This window comes from Kogia breviceps, chromosome 14 (assembly GCF_026419965.1).
Source record: "Kogia breviceps isolate mKogBre1 chromosome 14, mKogBre1 haplotype 1, whole genome shotgun sequence".
NCBI classification, from domain to species: Eukaryota; Metazoa; Chordata; class Mammalia; order Artiodactyla; family Physeteridae; genus Kogia; species Kogia breviceps.
This window is the reverse complement of record NC_081323.1, coordinates 15,840,806-15,868,290: the sequence shown is the minus strand read 5'-3', so window position 1 is coordinate 15,868,290 and position 27,485 is coordinate 15,840,806. Positions and strand designations below refer to the sequence as shown.

The 27,485-nt window shown below is 50.5% G+C and overlaps 2 protein-coding genes across 19 annotated transcripts in view; one reads left to right on the top strand and one right to left on the bottom strand.

The window, feature by feature from the left end:
- Nucleotides 1-18,549, top strand: part of GDAP1L1 (ganglioside induced differentiation associated protein 1 like 1) — a 38,769-nt gene extending 20,220 nt beyond the window's left edge. For 8 of the 18 annotated variants that reach the window (XM_067013617.1, XM_067013619.1, XM_067013623.1 and 5 more), the window contains 5 exons: nucleotides 2,477-2,669; nucleotides 3,697-3,870; nucleotides 7,508-7,605; nucleotides 8,388-8,502; nucleotides 18,179-18,549. In XM_067013617.1, coding sequence (XP_066869718.1) covers nucleotides 2,477-2,669; nucleotides 3,697-3,870; nucleotides 7,508-7,605; nucleotides 8,388-8,502; nucleotides 18,179-18,522 — 924 coding nt within the window. In that variant the 3' untranslated portion in view covers nucleotides 18,523-18,549. Of the gene's footprint in view, nucleotides 1-2,019; nucleotides 2,213-2,476; nucleotides 2,670-3,696; nucleotides 3,871-7,507; nucleotides 7,606-8,387; nucleotides 8,521-18,178 lie in introns of those variants that run through there. The other 10 variants (XM_067013611.1, XM_067013610.1, XM_067013626.1 and 7 more) reach the window with 3 other exon arrangements.
- Nucleotides 18,550-21,449: 2,900 nt separating this feature from the next.
- On the bottom strand, nucleotides 21,450-27,252 carry FITM2 (fat storage inducing transmembrane protein 2). The gene is made up of 2 exons (XM_059037859.2): nucleotides 26,978-27,252; nucleotides 21,450-24,749 (listed from the first exon to the last, which is right to left on the bottom strand). The coding sequence occupies exons 1-2, from the start codon at nucleotides 27,148-27,150 to the stop codon at nucleotides 24,134-24,136; spliced, it is 789 nt and encodes a 262-aa protein (XP_058893842.1). The 5' UTR covers nucleotides 27,151-27,252; the 3' UTR covers nucleotides 21,450-24,133.
- Nucleotides 27,253-27,485: the final 233 nt, after the last annotated feature.

The following is a 27,485-nucleotide window of genomic DNA, read 5'->3' as shown; positions in this document are numbered from 1 at the left end:
AGAGAGGCCTGCCCTGATGGGTCACCCTATTTAAAATTGCCACTTGCCTCCCTGATGCCCTGGCACCCCCCAATTTCCCTTACCTTGCTCTATTTTTTCTTTTTTCCGATGAACTCACTATCTTTTGACACACCATCTCATTTTTTTTTTTTTTTTTTTTTTTTTTTTTTTTTTTGCGGTACGCGGGCCTCTCACTGTTGTGGCCTCTCCCATTGTGGAGCTCAGGCTCCAGACGCGCAGGCTCAGCGACCGTGGCTCACGGGCCCAGCCGCTCTGCGGCATGTGGGATCTTCCCGGATTGGGGCACGAACCTGTGTCCCCTGCATCGGCAGGCGGACTCTCAACCACTGCGCCACCAGGGAAGCCCCACACCATCTCATTTTAACTGCTTCTCATCTGTCTGCCTCCACCAGAATGTCAGCTCCCTGAGGGCAGAGATCTTTGTTTTGTTCACTGCTGAGTCTTGAGCACTTAGAACAAGACCTGGCACAGAGTAGGCACTCAATGAATAAGTGTTGAAAAGTGGCACATTTGTAAGCCATAAGATGTTACATAAAAAAGGCATTCGATTCTGTAGGCCTGAAACTGGTGTAAGAAATAAAGCTTATTAATTTTTTAAAAGTATTTGAGATAAATAAACTAAGACTCAGAGACTCTAAATGTCTTTTACAAAATCACACTGCAACTAAGTGGCTGGGCAGAGATGCCTACCCAGCCCATCACAGTTTTCTCATAAACAAGGGCCCGGGTGAGGGGGGACAGTACCTAGCCATGACAATGAAGCACCAGTGGGTGACTTTCAGGCACCCACAGGGGGGATAGTTTGCCCAGAGTTGGCTGATGTCTGGTCACACTGAGTGGTGACCACCTAAGTCTGGCACAGTTCCAGGAGGCAAAGAAGGCGGATGGCTTTGGTAGCTGCATGCCCTCCCTCTGGGCCTGGCTTCCTCCCCACCCCCTCCCCTGCAGGATGGCACATGGCTCTGGCCTGCAGCTCAGCTAAAGGAGAAAGTCTCCTTGGCTGCTTGCTGGTGTGATCCTGAGGCAGCTCCAAGCAGGACTGTTGTTCCTCTAAACACAGTCCCCTCCCCAGGCAGGAGCCCCACCAGGCACCCTCACTGGAGTTCAAGGGCAGTGCCCAGGGAGTGGTCCCTGGGAGCAGATGCCCTGCCAGGATGGAAGGCCAAACATCTGGACCCGCCAAGGGCAAAGGACTGATTTAGTTTCTGTTTCCATCCGTTCAGACATCCCAGCTTGACCCAGACGCTGGGTGGCTGGGCGGAACCTGCCAGGAGGATGCCAGGGCAGGCAGGAAGGGAATGGGAACTACCACCTAGGTATGTATAGGGGTCATTGATGCTTAACAGGAAGAGACCTTTGCCTCTCTCAGGGGTGCCCTCTCTTTCTCCTGGGCTGGAGCTAGAAGTAGGGAGGAGCATGTAGGAGTGGAGCTTGCCATCCTTTTGCTGGGGGACTTTAGACAAGTCTAGCCTACCTTCTGAGTCTCAGTCCACAGGCAGCGGATAGTTGGGCTAGGTGATCATTAACCATCTGCCAGCTCAGAACTGTTGGGCTGGGTCAGGAGGCTCTCCGTTAGCATCTACCAGGTCATATGTTTGTCTGGGACCCCCTGGAGATAAGGGAAAGACTCAGGAGGGGCGAGGCCCAGGACTCCCTGGAAGGAGCCCCCAGGGCAGAGAACACTGGTCTGAGAGTCAGGAACCATTGCTTCTAGTTTTAGATCTACTGCTAAATTGGCTGTGTGGCTTTGGGTCGTTAGTTGCCCTCTCTGTACTTTCTTTTTCTCATCAGCAAAAACGGGAGATAGTCTCTGCTCTGCGCTCCTCTGGAAGGCTATTGTGAGCATCCAACAACCAGATGGGAAGGTGTCTGGGGACAATAAAGGGCTAGGCTGATGTTGGCAAATTATTTTTCACTTCACTTTGTTTCTCAAATAATTTGAGAAATTTTGCTACTGATCATGGTGATGATAAGAATTTCTGCAAATTTCCTGGCCAGATTCACGTTTGGAGGCCAGGCTGTGAGTCCAATCCTGATAATGAGAGTTATGAATTAAGCACCATCTATATACCAGACACTGTGTGGGTACTACTATTAATACTTCAATTCTGCAAATAAAAAACCCATGAAGCCCAGAAAGTGTAACGAATCCGCCCAAACTCACACAGAAGAGCCAGAAATCCTATCGCAGGTACGTCCAGCAGTGACACCCAGCCCGGTCACCACCAGGCACCTCTGCCCCTTGTCCCCAGGGCAGAGCTGTGTTCCTCCCACCACCAGGCCCCGGGGATGTATCCCCTATCCCGTACCCCAGGGGCCCAGGAGTGGGCCGGAAGCAACACTGGCCCCTCCAGTGTGTGACCTCTGACCTCCCTCCCCGCACGCCCCGCCCCACCTGGACAGAGGGTCCCCGTGTGTCCGCCCGCCTTCCCCGTTCTGACCCTGGCGCCTGCAGGTGCGGCTGGTGATCGCCGAGAAGGGCCTGGCGTGTGAGGAGCGGGACGTGAGCCTGCCGCAGAGCGAACACAAGGAGCCCTGGTTCATGCGGCTCAACCTGGGCGAGGAGGTGCCCGTCATCATCCATCGCGACAACATCATCAGCGATTACGACCAGATCATCGACTACGTGGAGCGCACGTTCACGGGAGGTACGGCGGCCGCGCGGGCCCAGACAGCGCCCCAGAGCCTTGGGAAGCCTGGGGAAACCCCACGGGCCCGGGCTACCCCGCAAGGAGCCACGGGCTGCAGGCAGGCCTCAGAGGCCCCCCAGGAACCGCAGAGCATGGCCACAGGTCCCCGGGGACCCCACAGATCTGACCCCCCTCCCCGGTACTGAGGGAAAGGGCATGGCCCAGACACCCGCCTTCGAGCGGCTAGGGCTATAGCCTCCTTGCCCGGGAACTCTGGAGTCACAGGCTTGGCCTGTGTCTGGAACCCACCAGGCATAAACGGGACCCAGACCCCCTTCTAAGTCCCCACAGACAGGATCCAGATCTCCCGGGGATGCCAGGGCTCGGCCAGGACCCAGCCCCCTGAAACCCTGTAAGCATAGTCAGGGCCACAGGCTCTTCCGGAACCCCACAGACATGGGCCCGGATACCTGAGAACTTTGCAGACATGAGCAGGGCCCGGCATCCCAGAACCTCTCAGAACCCTACGTCCTCTGTCCCTACTTCCCTCCCTCTGGCCTTGCTCAAGTCCAGAAGCTCAGTGCCCATGGCAGAGGCTGCAAATGTAACTGAGAGATCGGGGCCCAGACATGCACTGTTTTAAAAGAATATGAATTAGTTGCCAACATTTAAAAACCAAGGAGAGTTCAATTTCAAACATCCAGGTTTCTAGCTTCTCTCCAAGTCTGGCAACACTAGGCCTAGAGACCAACTTGGCAACAAGCCCGGGCAGGTGAGGAGCTGCCCCTCAGGGGACAGCTCGGCGGGGCTCCAGTGAGGAGAGATAGGCCGGCAGGATCACTAGGGTTCCCTGTTAGCCTGGTGGGGACTTTCTCTCAAGAGTCAAGGAAAGGGGATGGGCCCCAAACTTCTGGACATCTCGTGGTTCCGGGATGCTGAGGCTGGGGGATGGGGTGCCAGAGGCTGGCCTCTCTGAATCAGGGGGGCGGGAGGCCCTACACAGGGCCCTGCGTGCCGCCTCCTAGCCCCCGGCCGTGCCCCGCAGAGCACGTGGTGGCGCTGATGCCCGAGGCGGGCAGCCCCCAGCACGCACGGGTGCTGCAGTACCGCGAGCTGCTGGACGCGCTGCCCATGGACGCCTACACGCACGGCTGCATCCTGCACCCCGAACTCACTGCCGACTCCATGATCCCCAAGTACGCCACGGCCGAGATCCGCAGTGAGTCCCGGGGTCGGGGTCGGGGCGCAGAACCCTCAGGGTAACCCGGTCTTCGCCCACCTCCTCCCTCTTCCTCCCATTCCTGTATCTCTTACTCACTTTCTTCCCTTTATCTCTCCTCTTCCCCATGGATATCCCTCTGCCTCTGCCTCTCTCTCCATCCCTGTGTCTGTCTCTGTCTCTGTTCAGCTCTCTGTCTCTCACTCTGGCTCTCTCTCTCTCTCTCTCTCTCTGGCTCTCCATCTCACTCACCCTGTTTTGAGCTGAATATGTCTCTCTTCCTCTCTGGCAGTCTCTCTCTCTCATTCCCTTCTCCTACCCCCTCCTCTTGTCCTGCCATCCCATACAGAGGCCATAGGGCTATCTGTGCCCCTAGAGGCTTGCCTGTCCATGGGAGCTGGGACACCTCCCCACAGGCATCTCAGCCCTAGACACCTGGGGTTGGCAGCCCAGGGCACTGAGTGACATCCGGGCTGGCATCACGAAGGAAGACTGCCCAGATATTGCACAGCCCCGGGTCTCTGAGTTCTTCTTCAAGCATCCCATATACTGTCCTAACTGCCAACCTGATTGTGCCCACAGCCTACTTTATCCTTTCATTTTTTTCAGTACTCAGTAAAATAAGTGTTGGATTAAATCAGATCGTCCATCAACAACTGTTTACAGACTTTGGTCCAGGCTCTATGCAGACACCATGGTGTCCAATACACAGCTGAAGCATGATGATTCCAAGTAGATAATAGGTGCTCGGTAAAAGGTCACTTCCTCTCTCTCAAAGGAGTGAGGCTCATGTCCAAAGGTGGGCCAGGTTGTGGCACTCGATTTCGTCTCTTTAGAGTGCCCTTGAACAAGACTCAGGACATATTTATATTGTCCTGTCCCCATTGAGTCAACAACATTTAACAACATTTATGAAGTCTCCTATGACCCAGGCCCTGGGCACGGGGCTGGGGACAGAAGGGGACTGTCACAATTTCTACCCTCCCAGGGTCACAGTTTCATGGAAGCAGAAAGACAAACGACCAGATAATTACGATGCAGGACTAAGTAAATTTGAACAACCTCTCAGGAGGGCAGTCTGGCCCTCTATATCAAATATTAAAAGGCCCACACTTTGGAGACTGTCCTGCAATGACACTTGGATGTGTGCGCCAAAGAAGTATGTACAAGGATATGCATTGCAGCATGAGGGGTAATAGCAAGAGGCTGGAAATTACCCAGTTGACCATGATTTGGGGACTGGGTAGATAAATTCTAGTACATACAAACAATGAAATACTGTGCAGCTGTTAAAAAAAAAAATAACAGGCATGTGGAATGCTCTCTAAGATATATTAGTAAGTAGGGAGAAAGTGAAGGGCAAAAAAATGCATCTAGTGTGCTATCGTTAATATATATAAAAGGGGGTCGAATGGATACACAGGTGCTTGCAAACACAAGGAGTATTTCTGGAAGGACGCATGAAGACTGGGAGAGCCAGAACTAAGGGACTGCAGATTGAGAGGAGAGAGATTTACTTTTCACTGTACATTCCTTAATATTGTTTGAATTTTTAAACAAGCATGCATGTATAATCGATTCAAAACTAATTGATTTGGGGACTTCCCTGGCGGTCCAGTGGTTAAGACACCGTGCTTCCTCTGCAGGGGGCATGGGTTTGATCCCTGGTCAGAGAACTTAGATTCTGCGTGCCACGCATTGTGGCAAAAAAACCCCACAAAACCACATTGATTAAAATTTTTCTAACCTAGTACCAATCAGTGTTATGATAAGGGGAACATAGAGGCAGTGGGGCCAGAGAAGATGCCCATCCCAGCCTCCGGGGTCGTGAAAGGCTTCTAGAATGCAGCAACATCCAAGGATGACCAGGAGTTGGAAAGGGAAGGAGAGGGAGAATCCTATTGGGTTTGGGGGTAGGGGAGGGCCTGGTGTGTTTCAGGAAATGAAGGACTTTAATGTGGTTGAAGTGTAGCCCAATGTGGGTATGTGTAGTGTAGTCGTGGTACAAGTCTGGGGAGTAGGGCTGGCAGAATTGGAATTTTATCCGAAGAGCAGTGGAGAAACAGTGATGGAAAGTGGCATGATCAGATCTGCATTTCACAAAGATTATTCAACCGAGAGAAGACTGGGTGGAGCTGTTAGGGGGTCCTGGCTGTCATCTAGGTGAGCAATGATGGTGGCCTGGGTTAAGTGGAGGGAGTCCCTAAGTGCTTCTGGAAGCTGGAGGTGCTCCCCTACCCTGTCCTGAGCCATTTGAAGGTGCCTAGAAGGCAGCGGGGGGGCAGAGAGGATCTCAAGGCTCCAGCCCAGCTGGTGGGGGGGACCTCACAGGATGCAGAAGTCATCTCGCAGTGACCCCCCAACCCAATTAGTCCAAGGTCTTTCCTTGGCCTAGTCTGCCCTCCTGGGGTCTAAAGAGAGTCACATGGGCAGCCCTGGGTGACTGGCAAGAGAGAAGATGCTGTACTTGACCTTCAAACTCATAAAATATCAATGAGACTTAATATAGCCCCAAAGCTGAAAGATCTGGGACTATGCTTACTGGTATCAGGCCAGGAGATAGGGTGGTGGATAGTGAAACCTCAGAGGGCAGAAGCTGAACAATTGCAGTCACTCATTTATTCACTCATTCCATTCATTCATTCATTCAACACTCACTAAGCTCCTCTTCTATGCCAGGCTTGTATTGGATTTTAAGGGAACAGAGATGAATCTGATATAGCCACTGCTCTCCAGAAACTCAGATTCTAGAGGGAGACATATACATCCAGAGATAAGTAAATTAGCATCAAAATCTCCATGTACAGTAACACAGGTTGTGCACTGCACAAGTCCAGGGGGTGCTTTTCACATAGACTACAATGTGAATGGATTCGTGCAATGGCAGCTCTGATTAGTGTGTGTGTATGTGCATTCTCTGGTGGAAATCTGTACAGCGTACTCTGGAGGACAAAGGCATTGAGTGGTCAGACCTCCTAGAAGATCAGGAAGGGCTTCAAGGAAGAGGTCATCTTAAGCTGGACCTGGAAGGGGGTTTTCAGGAATATTGGAGAAGGCTATTCCAGGACGAAGAAGCAGTGTGAGCAACAGCCTAGAAGTTTGGAATGATCTGGCACATTCAGGGAGTGTTAAGCATTGGGAGTGAATGGCTGAAATGTTACCATCTGCTGGTCGTTTACTAGTGTGGAATTTACTAGGCTCTCTGAATCCGTTTCTTCACCTACAGAAAGGAGTGAGGGAGACGTTCCCTGAAGCATGAGCTTGTCCACAATTTAGGGTGATATTCATTTCCGGCAAACTCCTACTCATCCCTTAGAGTCTCCTCCTCAATGAGGTTTCTTGACAGCTTGTGCCCCAGGCAGGTAGCCCTCTGGGTCTCACAGCATTCTGTTCACTCTTCATTAGAGATTGATCATGCTATGTCGTAGGTATCTCTTTTATGGTCTAGGGCAGGATGGCATCTCATCCATCCCTATGTCCCAGCCTGTAATGACATAGTGTCTCCTAGTTATGCCTGTTAATATTGTTACTTCCTGGACTAGTGTTTGAATGGGACCTATTCCAAGTTGTTGGGGAAAAGGGAAAGGAAGAGCACTAGGTATCAGAAGAACGGGACATTTCCTTATTCTCTCCCCAGGACATTTAGCCAATGCCACCATGGACTTCATGAAATTGGACCATGAAGAGGAGCCCCAGCTCTCTGAGCCCTACCTTTCTAAACAGAAGAAGCTCATGGTGAGTGACCCCAGGCCTGCTCATTCTCCTTTCCCACCATCTTTTCCATGGAAAAGAAGAACTGGAAGAAGCTGGTTCTAAGTAGAGAATCAGCTGATGACATGAAATGGGAAAACCACTGGCTTGCTTTCCCAATCCTGCCTCCTCTGTCATTTACTGGCTCTTTGACCTTGAGCAAGTCACTGTCGCCCTGGAGCCTCACTTTCCTAATGTCTTAGGTCGTGTCCCTAAGAGCAGAGCATTGGACAGAGGTTCTGGGGTAAGCGAGGTATTGAGGGAGCGCTCTAAGGAGAACCCAGTAAGGATGAGATAGGAATGAAGAAGGGGCTAAGTTCACCTGATCCCACAGGGAGCTCTGGAGGATAAATGGTGCCACAGAGTCAATCCACCTTGAGACAAAGGGACAGACTTTTATACCCTTTTATCAGCCAATCATTGACCCAATTATTTCCCAAGTATTTCCAGGAAACTCCTCATTGGCTGAGAACAATTCTCTGAAGAAGGGGCAGCTGTGAGCCACTATCAACCAACTCTCATAGCAGCTGGTGTATGAGAGTACCAGCCCCATGAAAGGGATCTGGCCAGGACAGTCAAGCTCACAGGACTATTGTGAACACCGGATGAGGATGCTTTGTAACAATGGGGTATCCTATACACTTAAGGGGACATAAGGAGACTGGGTCTGCAGAAGGGGATTTGGGCCAAGAGTCTTCCATCCCTGGTCATCCTTGTTCTATTGAAGCCAACTCAGCTCCTCTAGCTCCTGCCTGTCCTGCCCCCAGGCCAAGATCCTGGAGCACGATGATGTGAGCTACCTGAAGAAGATCCTGGGGGAGCTGGCCATGGTGCTGGACCAGATCGAGGCTGAGCTGGAGAAGAGGAAGCTTGAGAACGAGGGTGGGTGCCAGTTCTGGGGTAGGTGAGTGCTGGAGCCCATCCAGCCCACCCTGTCCGTGACATTCCCAGCATCTTTTCCCCCAAAGATCTTAGAGGACCATCCAGGTGGTTAGGATCATGAGCCATGGAGTCAGAAAGACCTAGGTTTAAGTCCTAGCATGGCCACTTGCTAGTTGAATGACCCTGGGCCAGGTGCTTCACCTCCCTAGACCTCAGTTCCCCATCCATAAAATGGGGATAATAGTAAGACCGACCTCAGAGAGATGTTGAGACACTGCATGAAATAATATATGTAGAATGCTTAGATCAGCGCTTAGCACACAGTATTTAATAAAGGTTATTGAAGATGATGATGGTAGTGGTGGTGGTGGTCAGTATCCACTACACCATCTCCCCTTTCCCTGACTGAAGGATGTATTATGGCTTCTTCATGCTGTAGGAGCCAGACCTCTAGGCTCACCCAGACTCTCTGACCTTGACTCCTTCTGTTCTCAAGTGCCTCTCCTCTCTGGACCCTGAGCATGCCAGCTACATTTCCACCTCCACACCTTAGCTCCTGCAGCTCTTCCAGACTGGAGTACCCTCTCCTTACCACTCTGCTCCTTTTTTCATCTATACACCATCTTTGCCACCACCCTTCTTCAAATTTCACTCTGGACCTTCCCATTTTGCTCTATTTTAGGTACCCTGTTAGTCTGGTCTCCTCAACAATGCAAATTTGTGGAACCCATCCAACATACGCTGCTACACTCATAGCTTCACACACACACAGAGATGTCTGTGTATGTGGGAAGGTTGTGCAGCACAGTGTTCTGAAAGATGGGTTTAGAGTGAGACAGATATGAGTTAGGATCCTAGCTTTGCTGCCTATACTGTGTGACTTGGGCAACTTCCTTTCCTTATTGGAGCCTCAGTTTCAACATCTGTGAAACAGGATGGTAATAGTAGAATTTAAAACCTAAACTCCATCTTGTTGAACTCTTCAAAAAATGAAAAGCACTCAGCACAGTGTCTGGAACATACTAGTTAATTACATATGACAGCTAAAGGCACGTGCATTCTCCAGGTGAGAAAACTAAGGCTCAGAGAGATAAAGTGACTCACTCAAGGTCACACAGCTCTTAAATGGCATAGTTAGGGTAAGAACAGGCTCCCTCTCAATGGGTCCAATGTTCTTCCAGCATTTCACAGCTGAGGCCTCAAGCAAATGGCACACACAGATACCTAAGGTCCTAAACAGGAACACTGCCATAAATCCTTTCTAGAAAAAAGCAGAGTATGGCTAAATGAGTAAAAACAATACATACCTCAAGAAGGAACTTTCTCCTTTCTATCAGAGAGGGTGCTGGAGAGGGGCCATTACAGAAGAGTGTTCAGGGGCCAATGGAAGTAGCTGGACCACATGTTGCCCATCACCCAGCAGGCTAAGCCAGGATCTTCATATGATGGTGGTTGCAAGGATACTGAGAGCAGCAAGAGAGCAAAGCCCCAAAGTGCAAATATGTTTTAAGCCTCTACTTGTGTCACATTTACGAAAGCCCCATTGGCTAAAGCAAGTGACATGGCAGAGGCAGGATTAAAAGGGTGGAGGGTTGGACTCTGCCTCTTGATGGCAGAAGCAGTAAAGCCTTTGCAAAGGGGCAAGCGTGCAGGAATGGGAGGAATTTGTGGCCATTTTTGCAATCTACTCAGGGGTGAGGTGTTCTGATTTTACTTTTTTTTTTTTTTTTTTTTTTTGCGGGCCTCTCACTGTTGTGGCCTCTCCCATTGCGGAGCACAGGCTCCGGACGCCCAGGCTCAGCGGCCATGGCTCACGGGCCCAGCCGCTCAGCGGCATGTGGGATCTTCCTGGACCGGGGCACGAACCCGTGTCCCCTGCATCGGCAGGAGGACTCTCAACCACTGCGCCACCAGGGAAGCCCCTGATTTTACTTTTAAAAGTACTCTGGTTGCTGTGAAAATGGATTTCAAGGGAGACAGAAGCCCAGATGAGATGGTGGTGGCTTGCACTGAGGTGGTGGCAGTGGAGATGGTGAGGCATGAAAGGCTTGAGAGGTATTTTGGAGATAAAATGGGCAGGAACTTGCTGAAAGGTTGAGGGTATTGGAGGGAGTGGAGTAAGAGGGGATAAAGGAATCAAAGATGACTCATGAGGTTTTGGTCTGAGCTACTGAGTGGTACCATTTCCTGATATGGGCAAGGGGGACCCAAGAGTTCAGTTTGGGACACAGTGAGTTTGAGATGCTTTCACAAGACCCAAGAGGGGATGTCACATAAGCCATTAGGTATTCTAGTCTGACTTTCAAAGGAGAGGTCAGAATTTGGAGAGGGAGATTTTGCAAGTCTTCAGCATATACACGGTGATTAAAGCCGTAGAATTGGATGATGTCACCTAGAGGGCAGTGGAGAGACAGAAAGAGGAATCAAGACCTGCTTATTAGTTATTTATTGCTTATAACAAACTGCTCCCAAACTCAGCGGCTTAAACCAAAAAAAAAAAAAAAAAAGCATTTGTCGGGCTTCCCTGGTGGCGCAGTGGTTAAGACTCCACCTGCCAATGCAGGGGACACGGGTTCGAGCCCTGCTTCGGGGAGATCCCACATGCCGCGGAGCAACTAAGCCCGTGTGCCACGACTACTGAGCCTGCGCTCTAGAGCCCGCAAGCCACAGCTACTGAGCCGACGTGCCACAACTACTGAAGCCCGTGTGCCTAGAGCCCGTGCTCCACAACAAGAGAGGCCACCGCAATGGGGAGCCCGCGCACCATAACGAAGAGTAGCCCCCGCTCACCGCAACTAGAGAAAGCCCGCACGCAGCAACGAAGACCCAACACAGCCAAAAATAAATAAATAAATAAATAAATAAATAAATAAATAAATAAATAAAAACAGGCAGCAGGCTAGATTTGAGCTGAGAGTCATAGTTTAAAAAAAAAAAAAAAAAACCATTTGTCACATCACACATTTTCTGTGAATCAGAAATTCCAGAGCAGCTTGGCTGAGTGTTTCTAATTCAGGGTTGCATGATGCAGGGATAGATGCATGATGCATCTATCCCTCCCCCCAACTCTTCCCCCGTCTCAAAGTCAAGCCATTGGCTGGGGCTGCAACACCCTGAGCTGAAGGGTCCACGATGGCTCATTCACATGGGTCTTCACTAGAGGTCTCAGTTCCCCACTGCTGTTGGCCGGAGACCTCACTACATGGGCAGCTTATTAGGGCTGCCTGAGCTTCTTCACCACACGGCAGATGGCTTTCCCCTGAGCAAGTGATCCCTGAGAGACAGAAGCAGCTGAAGCCACATTATCTTTTATGACCTACTCTTGGAGGTCATTCTGTCACTTCTGCCACATTCTATTCATTTGAGGCAAGGCATTCAATCAGCCCATATTCAAGGGGAGAAAAATTGGGCTCCACCAAAGAGATAAGTATCAAGTAATCTGTGAGCGTATTTTTTTCTTTTTTTTAAATTGAAGTATAGTTGATTTACAACTCTATATTATTTTATTTATTTATTTATTTATTTATTTATCTATCTATTTATTTATTTATTTCTGCGCTGCACGGCTTGCGGGATCTTATTTTCCCGACCAGAGGTTGAACCGGGCCCTGGGCAGTGAAAGTGTGGAGTCCTAACCACTGGACTGCCAGGGAATTCCCTACAACGTTATATTAGTTTCAAGTGTACAGCATAGCAATTCAGTATTTTTACAGATTGTACTCCATCAAAAGTCATTACAAGATAATGGCCATAATTCCGTGTGCTATACAGTATATCCTTGTTGCTTATCTATGTTACACATAGTAGTTTGTATCTCTTAATCCCATACCCCTAATTTGCCCCTCCCCCTTCCTTCTCCCCTTTGGTAACCATGAGTTTATTTTCTCTCTCTCTCTCTCTCTCTTTTTTTTTTTATGGAAAGGCATTTTATTTTAAATATAGCAGTGTATACATGTGAATCCCAGACACCCAATCTATCCCATCCCCCAACCCTTCCCCCGTCTCTAAGTCTGTGAGTCTGTTTCTGTTTTGTAAATAAGTTAGTTCATTCGTATCATTTTTTTTAGATTCCGCATATAAGTGATATCATATGATATTTGTCTTTCTCTCTCTGACTTACTTCACTTAGTATGATAATCTCCAGGTCCATCCACGTTGCTGCAAATGGCATTATTTCATTCTTTTTAGTGGCTGAGTAATATTCACTAGTCTATTTTCTATACCTGTGACTCTGTTTCTGTTTTGCATATACATGTGTTTATATTATTTTTTAAATTCCACAGAGCAAGACAAGCACTGTTTCGTATTTTAAAACTACCACATCTGCCCTGAGGGTCCCCCTCATTGAGAGAAGGGTAAAGGCAGAGGAGCTGGCAAAGCTGATGAGATACAATGGCCAGTGAGGTGTGAGGACTCCTGTGTCATAGAACCCAGAAAGGATTGTGTTTTAAGGGGGGAGAACAGTGTTAAATGCAGCTGAGAGGCTGAATAAACCAAGGATAGGAAATCGTCCCTTGGGTTTTGTCCCATGGCTGTTGGTGGTGACCTTGCCAAGAGCAGTTTCACTGGAATGTGAGGGCAATGGCTGAAGAGTGAATGCGAGGTGAGGCGTGAAGATGGCTAGTGTAGACAACCCTTTTGAGAAGTTCAGCTGTAGAGGAAATAGAGAAATGGGGTGGTGCCTGAAGAAGGCTGTGGGGCCAAGGGAGGAATGTTTTCAAGATAGGAGATACCACAGCATGTTTTCAGGCTGGTAGAAATGCCTCAGTGGAAAGGAGAAATCAGTGATGCAGGAGCAATGAGGATGGAGAGGGTGTGCTTCAGGCAGGGTCCCCAGGGGACACACAGGGCACCCTCAAATTGGGTAAATCAAAGAGGCCTTCATAAAGGGACTGTTTACAAATGTGTGGGCGGGACACAGGGAAACCACAAGGAAAAGTGCAGTACCTGGACCTGGGGTTGTGAGCAATGGAAGCAGTTTCAGGAACCGGGACAAAGAGGGCCACCTGACAGGAGCTGTGACTTTCTGGGTTCGATCCCTGGTCGGGGAACTAAAATCCCGCCTGCCGCCTGGTGTGGCCAAAAACAAACAAATAAACAAACCAACACAGCCAGCCCGTGGCAACCTGCAGAGAAAAAACGGAGGGAAGTAAGGCTCTGACCTCACCCTCGCCCACCATCATATCTCCCACCTCTGCTCCCCATTGGCCAAACACCCCTGGAGCCAGAGGGCACGGAGTCCCATCAGTGTATCCGTCAAGTTGGCCTCCTGGGGGGCGCAGAGCAGCGTGGGGAGGGGAGGAGAGTGGCTCCAGAAAGGGACAGGGAGGATACGCAGCGTTGGGTGGGTGCAGAGGACCACGGAGGGCCTGACCTTGAGCGTAGGTGGCTCACACCCTCCCTTGTGTCAGCAGGTGGTAAATGCACGGGCCTGGTATTGTGGGTTTCATGGTGGGGGATAAGGGCTTTCATGTCTGAAGGTTCCTGTTTTCTGAATGAAGCATGAGGTGACGTCATCAGCAGAGAAAACCACCGGGTGTGAGGAGAGAAGATGAAAGATGTGCGTCATCTCTGCAGGGGGCAGTGAAGCAAGCATCCCCCAGAGCTGCTACAGGACCCGGGCAGGGCTGCCGGCCCTCCCGGGCTTTGTGGTCAGGATTTAAAGTGTAACTGGTAAGGGTAACTGTCTCCAGCACACTCAACTGGCAGACTTGGAGAAGGCACAAGACAGGGTTCATCCAGGGCTGCGACTTGGCAAAGGGAATCCACAGTTGCAGGAGCCGGGGAAACCAAAGACCTTCTGGTGACATGCCAGATAGCTAGCTACCCGTGCCCACGGACATCATGCAGTCATGGCTAGCAGTGTTTGCCTACAAACAGAAACACAGGAATGGACATACTTAAATAGTGATGCATGCTTACACACTCATGAACAGTCTGCAGGCAAACACCAAGTGCACGTGGGCAGACACTTCACTTGTGCGTGTGGTAGTACCCCACTGCATGGACACGGATGCCCATGTGCGCAGCCGTCTACATGCTAACACACAACCAGCTTCCTGGATTTGAGCAGGCATTCACATGGGTAAGCATACACACCATGCAGGATGCAGGCACATAGGTCCACACACAGACCCAAATAAAAATGTACCCATTGAAAGGGACCTATGTATCAGTGGAGATACATACACATGTACGACGAAGTACTCTCTCAGGTAGATGTCTTACATTTGACAGCAACTTAAAGTTGTTGAAAGGCGGTGCCCTGTACTCCCTCTTGTTACCAAGGATAAACTTCTTGAACTAGCAAAGCCTAGTCCCTTCCCTTGTGTACTTGACGCCACCCTCACTCATCCCTTCAAGGACACCACATCAGTAATTCTCTCCACTCTCTCGTAGCATCACCTCCTCTCGGCTCGATCATTCCCATCAACGTGCTGTTTTTTTTCTTCCCAACTTGCAAAGACACTCCTTTTTTAAAAAATATTTATTTATTTATTTATCTTTTCATTTTTGGCTGCGTTGGGTCTGTGTTGCTGCGCATGGGCTTTCTCTAGTTGCGGCGAGCGGGGGCTACTCTTCGTTGCGGTGCGCGGGCCTCTCATCGCGGTGGCTTCTCTTGTTGTAGAGCACGGGCTCTAGGCATGTGGGCTCAGTGGTTGTGGCTCCTGGGCTCTAGAGCACAGGCTCAGTAGTTGTGGTGCACGGGCTTAGCTGCTCCGCAGCATGTGGGATCTTCCTGGACTAGGGCTTGAACCCGTGTCCCCTGCATTGGCAGGCGGATTCTTAACCACTGCGCCACCAGGGAAGTCCCCCAAAACACTCTTGACCCATCTCACATTATCGGCATATCCTTCCCATGACAGCAAAACTCCTTGAAAGGGTGACCTTTGCTCACCGTCTCTGATTCCTCTCCTCCCTTTCTTTCTTGGACTCCCTCCCAACCAGGCTTTCGTCATCAGCATCTACTCCCACTGTTTTTGTCAAGGTCACCAGTCGCCAAATGTAATCGCCAATTCTCAGCCTCCTTTTCTGTGACTTCCCGGCAGCATCTGAAGCCACCTGAGCACTCTGTCCTTGGAACACTTTCTTATCTTGGCTTCCGGGACACCACACTCTCCTGGGTCGTCTCCCACCTCACCGGCTACTCCTCACGCTCCTTCGCTGGTTGCTTCTTGTTGCCCAATATCTAAATCTTGAGGCCCCGAAGCTCAGTCCTTGGTTCTGTTCTCAGCTCTGTCTCCACTCACGCCCTTGATGATGCTGTGCACCTGTACCTCTAGCTGCAGACACATCATCTCCCCTCAGAAGTCTAACAGGCATCCGGAAGATTCCATATTCAAGAACAAACTTCTGATCAGAGCCTTCATTACACTTTAGCTCCTCCTCCCGTGAGACCGGGAGCCTCTGGAGGGAAGACATTTGTGTCTTGTCATGTCTTCATGCCCAGCACATACTACCAGATAAACACTAGTTGGATGAATGAATGAACATGAGGACACAGTGAGAGGGGGAGGCTCAGGCTGTGAGGGTGAAGGGTATTAGATCCATGGAATTTCTGAGCTGAAAGGAACACCTCTACAAAAGGGCAGAAGCAAGCTTCCCAAGAAAGCAGACCTCACCGGAAGTGCAGAGGAAGGGGGGATCACTCCAGGCATGGGGTGCAGCAGGGGCAATGGCCCAGAGGCCGAAATGGGCGTGGCTTGCTTGAGGGGAACAGTGGGCAAGTGGGCAATTTGTGAGACGTGAAGATCAGAGAAGTACTGGGTTGGCCAAAAAGTTCGTTTGGGTTTTTCGTAAGAGGTTCTAGAAAAAAAGCAAACGAACTTTTTGGCCAACCCAATACATTGGAGCTCATCCAGCTACTGAAAGGGCTTAAAAGCCACACAGGAATCTGAACATAATGTGTAGTCAGTGGGGAGAATTTGAGGGTTTTGAGCAAAGCAGTGATGAAGGAGACCAAAGGGGCTCCAGAATTTCAAGTCTAGTGTTTCCTAAATACACAGGCTAATCTTAGATGTCACGTGACCATGGCGATAAATAACATAAAACCACATAATGAGAATTATTCTCTTTTTAATTCTTTTGATTGTATTAAAGAAAGAGTGTTAGTATGATGCTAGTATTTAATTCCTATAAAGGGGTTATGTATTAATACCTGCCCTTTTCTTCAAACAAATAAACAAAACAAGTCTTGGGCTCAGGGATTTTCGGCAGGCAGTAGGATCCAGCTGGAATTTAATAGCATTTGTTTTGGTTTTTGTTAAATGTACTTTTATCATGGCACATAGGTTATGGCAAATGATACTCTTAGTGATACAGTCTCTTTTCTCATTCATCACTCATTAAGTAAAGATATAGTGAGCCAGGCACTGTTCTAGGTGCAGGGGATACAGCTGTGAACAAGACAGACCCAAATTCCTGCCCTCATGGAGCTTCCATTCTGGTAGAGGGTGACAGGCAATAAACAAAATGAGCATGTACAGTATATGGTGGAACACTGGGGAAAAGTTGTATGGAAGAAAACAGAGCAGGGGAGGAAGACAGTGATTGCTGGGATTGGGGTTTCAATTTTAACTGGGTGGTCAGTGAAGCCCCCCGAGAAGATGGCACTGAGCCAAGACCTGAAAGGTGGAGGAATAAGCCCTGTAGCTCTGTGGGGGAAGAGTGTTCCAGGCGGAGGGAATAGCAAGTGCAAAGGCCCTGGGGTGGGAATGTGCCTGGAATGAGGAACTGCAAGAAGGCCAGTGTGGTTGAAGAAGGATGAGTCAAGGTCGGAGACTTCCCTGGTGGTCTAGTGGTTAGGACTCGGTGCTTTCACTGCTGTGGCCCTGGGTTCAATCCCTGCTTGGGGAACTAAGATCCCACAAGACATGAAGCACAGCCAAAAAAAAAAGAAAAAAAAAAGGAGTGAGTCAAGGGGGAAAAAGTAGACTCCTAGGTCTGAAAGGTACCTGGGGGCCAGATCACGTAGGACCTTTAGACCATTAGAAGGGCTTCAGCTTTTACTCTGACTATGACAGGGGGTCATTAGAGGCCTTTGATCAGAGAGAAGGACATGATCTGGCTTAAGATTTAACAGGATTCCTGTCTCTGCTGTGCTGAGAATAGACTCTAGGGAGTCAAAGGCAAACGATAATGGTCGTTAGGACCAGGATGGTCATGTCGGAGGTAACAGCAAACTTTGGATGTATTTTGAAAATAAAGTTGATGGGAACTGCTGACAAAGTGTATGTGGGGTGTGAAAGAAAGAGAAGAATTCAACATGTCCTGAGGCTTTTGGCCTGAGTGGCTGGAAGGATGGAGGTGCTGTTACTGACGTGGGATGAATGTGGTGGGTTTGGGGGGTGACGATTAGGGATTCAGTTTTGGACATGTCGCGTGTAAGATGCACAGCGGACATGCAAGTAGAGCTGGAAAATGGGCAGTGGGCTATATGTATCCAGAGTTTCAGTACATATATTTGCATTTAATAAGTCCGTTGATTTAAAGAAAACAAATAATAGAGGTAGTATATGCATCTGGCAAAAATCATGAAAGTACAGGAGTGGGTGACCTTGGAGAAACACTATGGCAGGTAGACAGAAGCCAGAGGCGTTACTGAGAGAGGAGGGAGTGTATGGGGGAAGAAGAGCTGACCCCTCCCCTCCCCAATCTCCTGTCACTTCCATTCTAGGGCAGAAATGTGAGCTGTGGCTCTGTGGCTGTGCCTTCACCCTGGCTGATGTCCTCCTGGGAGCCACCCTGCACCGCCTCAAATTCCTGGGACTGTCCAAGAAATACTGGGAAGATGGCAGCCGGCCCAACCTGCAGTCCTTCTTTGAGAGGGTCCAGAAACGCTTTGCCTTCCGGAAAGTTCTGGGCGACATCCACACCACTCTGCTGTCAGCCGTCATCCCCAACGCGTTCCGGCTGGTCAAGCGGAAACCCCCATCTTTCTTTGGGGCATCCTTCCTCATGGGCTCCCTGGGTGGGATGGGCTACTTTGCCTACTGGTACCTCAAGAAAAAATACATCTAAAGCCAGGCCCCGGGCTTGGTGTCTGACTGTTGGTGTCTCTGTCCTGTGTGATTCCCAGTGAGCTCTCAGTAACGCACAGTCTCATGCGCACTTGGACAGCCCCTCCCACCCCTTGTTCGGAGTAATTCTATCGTCAGTGTGAAAACATTCCATAGTTTAGGAGTAGATGTTGCCAATGCTGTGAGTTGAGGCCACGGTTCTACTAAAGGAGAGAAAGAGTGAGTGGGAGAGAGAGAGAAAGAGAGAGAGAGAAACAAACAAAAACACGAATGCCTTTTTTTTTTTTCGATTCAAGGTCTCAAGATGGAACTGTGGGGAGTGGTTAGGATCTGAGGTGAGTGTCAGGTCATTTCATTCACCAGGGCCCAGACTGGGAGGTGCTGGGGGCTCGGAGGGCCTGACCCCTCGCCTCCCCTTCCCTCTTGCCCAGGGAACTCTTGCACAGGACAAAGCCAACATCAAGACTTGACTCTTCTAAGCACTACCTCCGGGTGGGGCTGGAGACCTGGAGACCCCACGGGAGGCCCCTGAAGACTGGAGGGGCTTCATTCTTCTCCTGGAAGTGAACTGAGACAGCACTGGCCGAGCCAAGGCAGTGACTTCCAGCCACAGGCCATGTCTGGGGCCGACGCCATGAGCACACCCTCCCATTCCCCTCTTGATTTGGCCAGTGTGCTTGGTCTGGCACTTTGCCGGAAGTCCTTGAAGGCAGTGTCCATCCTCCTCTTCCCACCCGGAGTTCAGTTTTCCCACCATGTGAGGGGGACTTTCAGGAAAAGCCACATTGATCTTCTCTCAAAGTTCAGCCCTGGCCGGAGTGCAGGGGTGGGTCTGGAGGTGGATGGCCTTCAGGTCCCTCCTCCAGCCTCTGCCAAAGCCATCTCTGTTAACGTCTGCCTTCCCCTTCACTCTCGGGGCCCCCCCACGCCCTGCCATGCCATGCAGGGGCGTTTCTGCGTCCACGCTGCCCGTCCTCGCGGCGTCTCACCTCCCTGTGCCTTCTGCCTGTTGGGAGAGGGTCAGGGTGTCACTGCAGCTCATGCTTAGAAACCGCTGAAAGCCCCCAGTAAAAAGCATCGAGGAGAAGCAGCTGCTTCTCATTTCTAAACCTGTGTTGTCCGTCCATCCAGTTCTCGTTTCCAGAGTTTGGGGCCAGAGGGGTGGAGGTACGACGTTGAGACTCAGTGAGTCTGACTCTTCTGACTCCCACCAATGTTTTGACCATTTCACTTCTGGTGAGAAGGAAGAGATGACTGATGGCTGCTTGGGGGGCCCAAGGCTGGATCTGGGGAGGCTAGGTCTTTTGTTTTTTGGCTGCACCGCATGCCTTGAGGAATCTTAGTTCCCCAACCAGGGATCAAACCTGGGCCCGAGGCAGTGAAGCTCCAAGTCCTAACCGCTGGATTGCCAGGGAATTCCCATGGCCAGGTTTTATCTGATAGGAAAGGATAGAGAGGATGTTAGAGCACATGTCCAGCACTTTAAGGCCCAGCTGTGGAAGAGGGTCATGTGACTTCCACGCATGGTCCATGGGTGAGAATTTAATTACCAGGCTTCACCCAGCTGCAAAGGAGGCTGGGAAATGTAGTCTGTGATTGGGCAGCCTATTGCTAAGGAAGGAGAGAACAGATCCCGGTGGACAGCCAGCAGCGTCTGACATAAGGAAGCACTGAATGGGAAGAGGCCCAGGCAGACTGCTGGAGAGAACCATAGACTCCAACACTCCACAGGCCCCACCTGCCTGTTCCACATGTGCAGAAACTGAGGCCTGGGATGGGCATGTGTCTGGTTTGGTCAGGATCCCACAACAAGTGAGATAGAGGTAAGTGTCCTTTCCCTGGTCCCTTTCTGTCTCAGAACGTGACGGAGAACAGCTCGGGTGTGGGAAAGAGTCAACATGCGTACGTTTACTCAGAATCCATCAGCTGCTGGGCCTTCTACCAGGTGCCATGGAGGGTTGCAGAGATGGACAGGGTGTGGGGCTGAGTTCAGTCTAGTTGGGAAGACAGACACCACCACCACCAGGACTGAGGTAATGGGCGCCCCCAATGTTCACAATGCTAAGGTCTCTCCAACATTCACAGAAGGATGCCTGTTGGGGAAGACGGTAAGGGCTGCTGAAGGTCATATCTCCTTCAGCTCATTGGCTACTCACTGCCAAAGTCACAGAATCATCTGCCCAGGCCATTCCAATGTTATCTCAAAAGACCTGTTTGGTCCTTCCCTAGCAACCTGGGCCCACATTGCCTAAAACCCTTAGTTTTCTCATCTCTAAATGGAGCTGATAATAATAATAGCCACCATCCTTTGAGTACTAACCAGGTACTAGGAAATTCACATAAATTATTTCTAAGTCTGCAAAGCATAGCTTTTTATGTCTCACTGATGAGGAAACAGAGGCTCAGAGAGTTAGCACCCAAGGTACAAGTGGTAGATTGGATTTTTGGATTCCCTAATAGGGTTATACATCCACAACCCTTGCCATGTAAATTTGTAGCCCCTCCCACTGTGGGTGGAGTTTATTCCCTGCCGCATCGGGGTACTGTCCATGTGACCAGCTTGGGCCAGTGGACTGTTAGTGGAAGGATGTGATGGGAGTAGAGGCTTTAAACGTGCCATGTGGGGGCCTCAGTGTTCATCACGAGAAGAGCAGGTCCCAGGTAGTTGCTGCCCTTTTCAGACCTCAAGACTCTGAGACACAGACGTGGCACAGAGGGAAGGAGTAAATCAAGCTGAGAAATACATGACAACATATCCTTAGGTTACAGGATTGAGGAGAAAAAAAATCAGAGTGACTACAGCCTTGAAATTCCCCTATACACAACGAGTAGCTCCAGAAAGAATTAACCTCCTTTCATAAAATGGGCTCAGCTCTCCTGGTTCTGGAATTGAGGGTTTTGGAAAAGAACACACAAAACGCAGGAATGTGGGATTTCATTATCTCTAGTTTAATTTGCCTGTTTACACACATGATCTGTGTGTGTACATAACAGTGGTAAGAGCCATTTTCTAAATACAATCTGGTACTCAGACTATGACAGATGCATGTGGAAAATGAGGCGCCAGTGAATGAACCTCAACACAGAGAGACAAACCAAGCACGGTGGTATTCTGTGATCACAGATGCCCTCAAAAGCCTCTTGTTCAGCACCGGGGGAACAGACACTTTTCAAAAGACAATACAAGGCTACTTCAACAGGACACCCAGACCCCAAATGGTACTCCAAAGAACATATTCGTTTCTCTGCCTTCTCCAGAGGAGCCATAAAGTTCTAAAGGCTTAGTCAAGAAAAAGGAGGCAGGAGGATTATCACCTGCTATGCACATGTGCTGGGCATTTTACATACATATTCCCTTCATCCTGACAGTACCACCTCCATTTTACAGATGGGGAAATTGAGGTTTAACCAGGGTCAGACACGATTTGGACCCACATATCACATTTGCCTAAACTTTCAGCCTCGCCACGCTGTCTCACACAGGGATTGAGAGCATGTTCCCTAGAGACAGGCAAAGGTGCTAAGACTGAATAGGAAGTGGCAGAAGACTCATCAATATACAAGATGTGGTAAGGGACGCTTTCCACAGAGTCAATGTAAGGCTGAGCCTGAATCAGACCTGCAGGAGAGAAATGTCTGGACATGTAAGTGGGACAAGTCAACTTCTGGCGTCACCTTGTGCCTGTTGCCTTTTGGTGCTGAACATGAAACGTAGGAGAGATGTCAATCCCTTCAGCAAGCCCCTGCCACCTACCCCAGCCCCACTTCCACCACCCCCGTTTTCAGATGTAAGCTCCAGAGGGCAAAACAATTCTCCCGGGGCCCATCATGGCTTGCCAATGCTGCCAAAGCACCACGGTGACACCTTCGAAATCTCACTGTCAGGTGTTTCTGCCACCTTTGGGTACAACGTATCACACCCCGCATTTTGATCGATATAGGTTAACCTGTGGCCAGATGAGATATGAACTACATATTTTAAGTACATATTTAAACGCAATACATTTTACACTGAAGATTTTCCAGACCTCAAACTCCTACCAACCTAAGCTTGAGTTAAGCCAGGCAAGTGTAGTGCTTATCAGTTAATGCTATTACCAGGCTTGACTGGGGGGGGAGGGGCGTCAAAGAAGCTTCCAGGATGATTATCCAAAATGCAAGGGGCTTGGTTTGAAAGGCTTAAGGAGACACCCTGAGATAGGGAAGGGGCATCTTATCACAGAGCGGTAACTGTGCCTTTGTGGGGCAGAGGGGACAGGGAATCTCACCATTCTCAGCACTCCCAAGGTGAGGGCCACACAAGGATAAGGCTGGCAATTGAGAAGTGCTGCCAAGGGGAAATAAAAGGTTGAGTTCAAGGGCAGATGAAGGGGCCTGTTTGGTCTGGTTTTGGTGGTGGTCCAAGTAAGAGGAGGGGGTGGGCCAAAGTCAAGTCACCATTTATCAGGGACATTTTTGCAAACAGGTTGGCTTCTTGCCATCAGAAGCAAGGGAAGATATTTTCGTCCACTTCTGACTTATAACGTTGTCCAAAAGGGTAAAAGTGCCTTGGGCCACAGCAATGAACAGAAGGTTTATTATCACGCAACTCTGAAGCACCATTCAGTCTACACCACTGACGTGTGGTCAGGGGAGGTTCAGTGCAAATGTGCATTTTGCAAAATTACCCTGACTCAGCTTAAAATTCAACAGGTTATTAAAACGTCTGCTTTCCGGTTTTATTCTTAACAAAGAGTCCCGTGAGCTTGAATTTAATACCGTAAGCCAAGAGTGTTCCAAAAAACCCTCAAAGCAATCTACACATGTGCCAGAGTGCAGAGTCGTGAGTTATTTTCGGGAGTTCTGTCAACAAAGAACAAATGCCATGATTGTTATCAAAAACTATAAAGCATTCACTCATAATAGAAGGGGGGGGGAAGTAAGCTTATTGCTCCGAAAACCAATATATAATAGACAATATGGACAGAAAATCATCAATGTTCGTTACCTAAAAATCATACAATACTCTGTCGCAGAGGCACTCCAGTTTAACTGTTTTGGTAGCTAATCACAAGCCACTTGCGATATTTGACATTCCGCGGATGCAATAAATACAACCACCAGAATGTGTCTCTCAGGCAGTTGGGTGTTCTATAAAGAACCCTGTTGGAAATAAATGCTTCTGCAAAACTGACCAGAGGGAAGTACTGTTAAGTAACAGCGTTAATAGCCATTGGCACAGAAGACAGGAAGAATCAGGGGGCATCTGATGGCAGCAGAGGAGAGTCCTGAGGCCCTGGCCCCACTTCAGCCACACAACGGAGGCTTTCCCAATCTCGCCCTCTCGCTGAGCCGGAGCTTGGCCCTCTAGGGCCCAAAGGGATGTTCCAGATCATGGTCAAGTCTTGCCAGGAACGCAAAGTGCCTGACTGGGAGTGGCGGTGCTTGTGACACAGGGCGATGCCACCAGGGACAGTCTGGGGCCTGACCTCGCTCGCCCCCCAGACTCCACCCCACCCCCGCCCCACACACTGCCCGGTAAGCTTCCTCCCCGGAAGCTTAGTCGATAACTAAGAAAAACAGGTGGAAAATCTATTAGCCACTGTCCTGCTGCCATCCCTTTCGCTTCTCTTTTATTTCTTGTAACTGTCTTGCTTCAGATCCAAACTAGAGCTCTGGGGAGGAAGCCCTGGAGAGAAGGATTTCAGATACCAACACCGGTACGTCCCGTACCAGCCCAGCAGACCGAACAGGGTGCCAAACACTTTCTGGGACAAGTTGTGAAAGTAAACGGCCGTGCATAGAAACATCCACACCCAGATGAAGGTCAGGAAGCCCAGGGCGACCCCCAGGGTGGTGATGGCAGCGTGAAGCCAGCCGCTTCGGTCCGTCCTCACCTCGTGCAGCACAGCCATCTCCTCCACAATCATGAGGGCACAGAAGGTCAGCAGGAAGGAGTGGCCTGAGATGTCAAAGCCATGCCAAAAGCCTCCTTCCCCGTGGCACTGCTGCTTACTCTGATGCCCCTTCCTCGCCCCCTCCAGGGCTGGCGACTGGTAGCAGCTGCCCGTGTAGTGCTCGATGTTGGCGAAGACAGCTGTGCCCACGTACCAGACGGCCGTGCCCACAAGCAGTGTGCTCAGCCGCCGCAGGACCAGGCCGGCCTTGCCCGTCAGGTGGTAGTTGGTGAGGGCGATGAAAGGCAGGAGGAGACAGAAGGTCCAGGCCCAGGCCACTTTGACAAAATACCTGGCAGAGGAAGAAAGTGGGAGTGAAGAGCGGGGACATGGCGGAGAGGGAACAATGTCATGACTCAGGACTCCGGACTCTCGACGGAGGGAAAAAGGAGAAATAGGTGATAAAAGCTATAGACGACAACTTTATTCACTAAGTACTGTAAGTGTATTAACTATTGAATCCTTACACAACTCTGTGAGGTAGGTACTGCTAACATCCCTACTTTACAGAGAAGAAAACAGAGGCACAGAGAAGCATCATGCCCAAAGCAGAGGTCATCAGTGGTGGAGCCGGGATTTAAACACAGGTTCTGTGATCTTAAGCACTATGTTATTTGCTGAGGAAAGGAATTACAGAGCTTTCACATACATCCACTTTCCCATAGAATACTCACACTTACCGCGGGGGAAAGTGTCATGAGCCCCATATTATAGATAAAGAATAGTTCAGGGCTTCCCTGGTGGCGCAGTGGTTGAGAATCCGCCTGCAGATGCAGGGGACACGGGTTCGTGCCCCGGTCCGGGAAGATCCCACATGCCGCGGAGCGGCTGGAACCGTGAGCCATGGCCGCTGGGCCTGTGCGTCCGGAGCCTGTGCTCCGCAACGGGAGAGGCCACAGCAGTGAGAGGCCCGCGTACCACCAAAAAAAAAAAAAAGAATAGTTCAGTAACTTGCCAGGATCACACTCACATGACCAGCACGCCCAGGTTAAACCAAGGTTTGGCCAGTCCCAAAGCCCATGCTTTTCCTACACCAAGGCTTTTTCCTACGTGGTAGAAATGATCAGACACAGCTTGACTTCACGCTAGAAGACCCAGGTTCAAACCCTGACTCCGACTTATTACTACACCTCCAGGCCTGTTTCCGAACTGTTAAATATAACTGAGGGGACCCAACGATTTTTAAATCCAGAGCCAATGATTCACTTGTTCCCTTTCAATAATTAACTAGCATAGAGGTGTGGAGCAAAACACCAGAATCCACGGCAACTCGCAAAAGACAGGGACTTGTCTGCCAGGCTCTTCGGCTCCCAGCTCACTCAGGCCAGATCAAGCAGCAGCTGTCTTGTCTGCCTCCCCTGCCCTCATCAAAGGTGGCTGACCTGGGGACCAGGCACGGTAAACACATATGCAAGAGACTTGGGACCATGACCACTCTCAAAATCTATTCTCAGCCCAGCCTCCATGGGCAGGTGAGGAAGGAAGGTGCGCAAAGGACAGAAGGACTCTTCCTGGGTTCCAAAGGTTCTTCAGACACTACCCAAGGGCCTGTCGCTAAAATCTTCCCTGGGACTGATATGCAAGGATCTGGCCACAGCCAAGACCTGTCAGGTATTTGATGAAACTGCTGGAGAGAGAAACCAGGGTTTTAAGTAGATAACCAAAGTTGGACTGACTTTTGGGAGATGCTGCAGACACTGTATCTCCCAAGGAGAATCGAAGCTAACGTCAGGCGAGGAGTTTTATCTTTCAGAGTTTCCCTTTACTATTGCAACGGTGTTTGTGTCGATAAACTTAAAATCCAAGAGGTTTAAAAAAAAAAAAAAAAAAAAAAGGAGTGGACGGGTGGACTTAAGGAGAAGTCTCAAAGAGCCCGGCTGGGATGGTGTTCCTAGGCCACTGCCGCGAACTTCGAGTGGCTGAGAAAATCCAAGCAGATCCAGGGGAAATGTCACGGACTGGAGGGTTCCACTCCGGGGCAACTGTCTTAGAACGGGGGTTGGCATGGGCTAGGACAGGCTCTCAAAGGTGGGGGGCGGGGGGTGCTGGTGGGAAAAGTTAGGTCTGCTTGCCCCACCCAGGTGTGATGGGATTCTGTCACCAGCTGGGGGGTATCAGATTTAGGGCGGAGGCGCAGGGTCTGACACTGGCAGGCAGGAGGGAGGTGGCATCTCCCCCAGGGCAGGGGCCAACTCCTAACCCCAAAGGGAGGCAGGGGGCGCAGCGACACCGGCAGCTTCACCCTCGCTTCCCACCCCCCCACCCCTACACACACCACCCTGCCCATCACCCCTGCCCAGTCAAGCTCAGACTGTCTGGTTTGGGTGTGCAAACGCGACTTGCTAGTGACACTAGCTATTCCGGGGTCCCTCCATCGCGACACGCGTGCAGACGCTACTGTCACGAAGGGGAGAAAGATCTCCCCTTCCAATGACTCGTCCATCAGGGCAGCTAACCCCCGGCTCTCTGGGCAAGGCGACAGCTACGGCGGGGACAGGAGAAGACCCGGGGCGCACTCACACGTTGAGGACGTTGCGCTTGTTGCTGAGATAGCTCTCCGGCAGCGGGGAAAGCTCCTTGAGGAGGGAGCCCGCCAACATGGAGGCCACCAGGGCCCAGGGCAGGTAGCTACGTACGGCCGCCCGCACCAGCGTCACCCTGAGGGCCCACGCGCAGCGCTCCAGGTGCTCCATGCCCGACCTGTCGGCCACCGTCAGCCTCCCCGTGCCCTCTCGGCCACCGTCTTGCCTTTCGTCTAGGCCGGCGCCACCGCCTCCCTTTCAGCGCACGCGCGCCGCTCGCAGGCCCCGCCCCCGAGGATGGTGAGCGCTCCGGAGCCCGCGCGCTCCCCCTCCTGGCCACCGGCGGCCTCTGCAGCGCTCCTGTTTCCAAAATCCTCGCTTGCCTCCTTGCCTTCTCGAAATCCCGCAGCCAGGGCAACATGCTCCGGGTAAGACGGCCTCGAATCTCATCCTCTGTGCCTTCCTCTGGTCGGAGGAAAAAGCGCTTGTGGAAATATTTGCTGGAG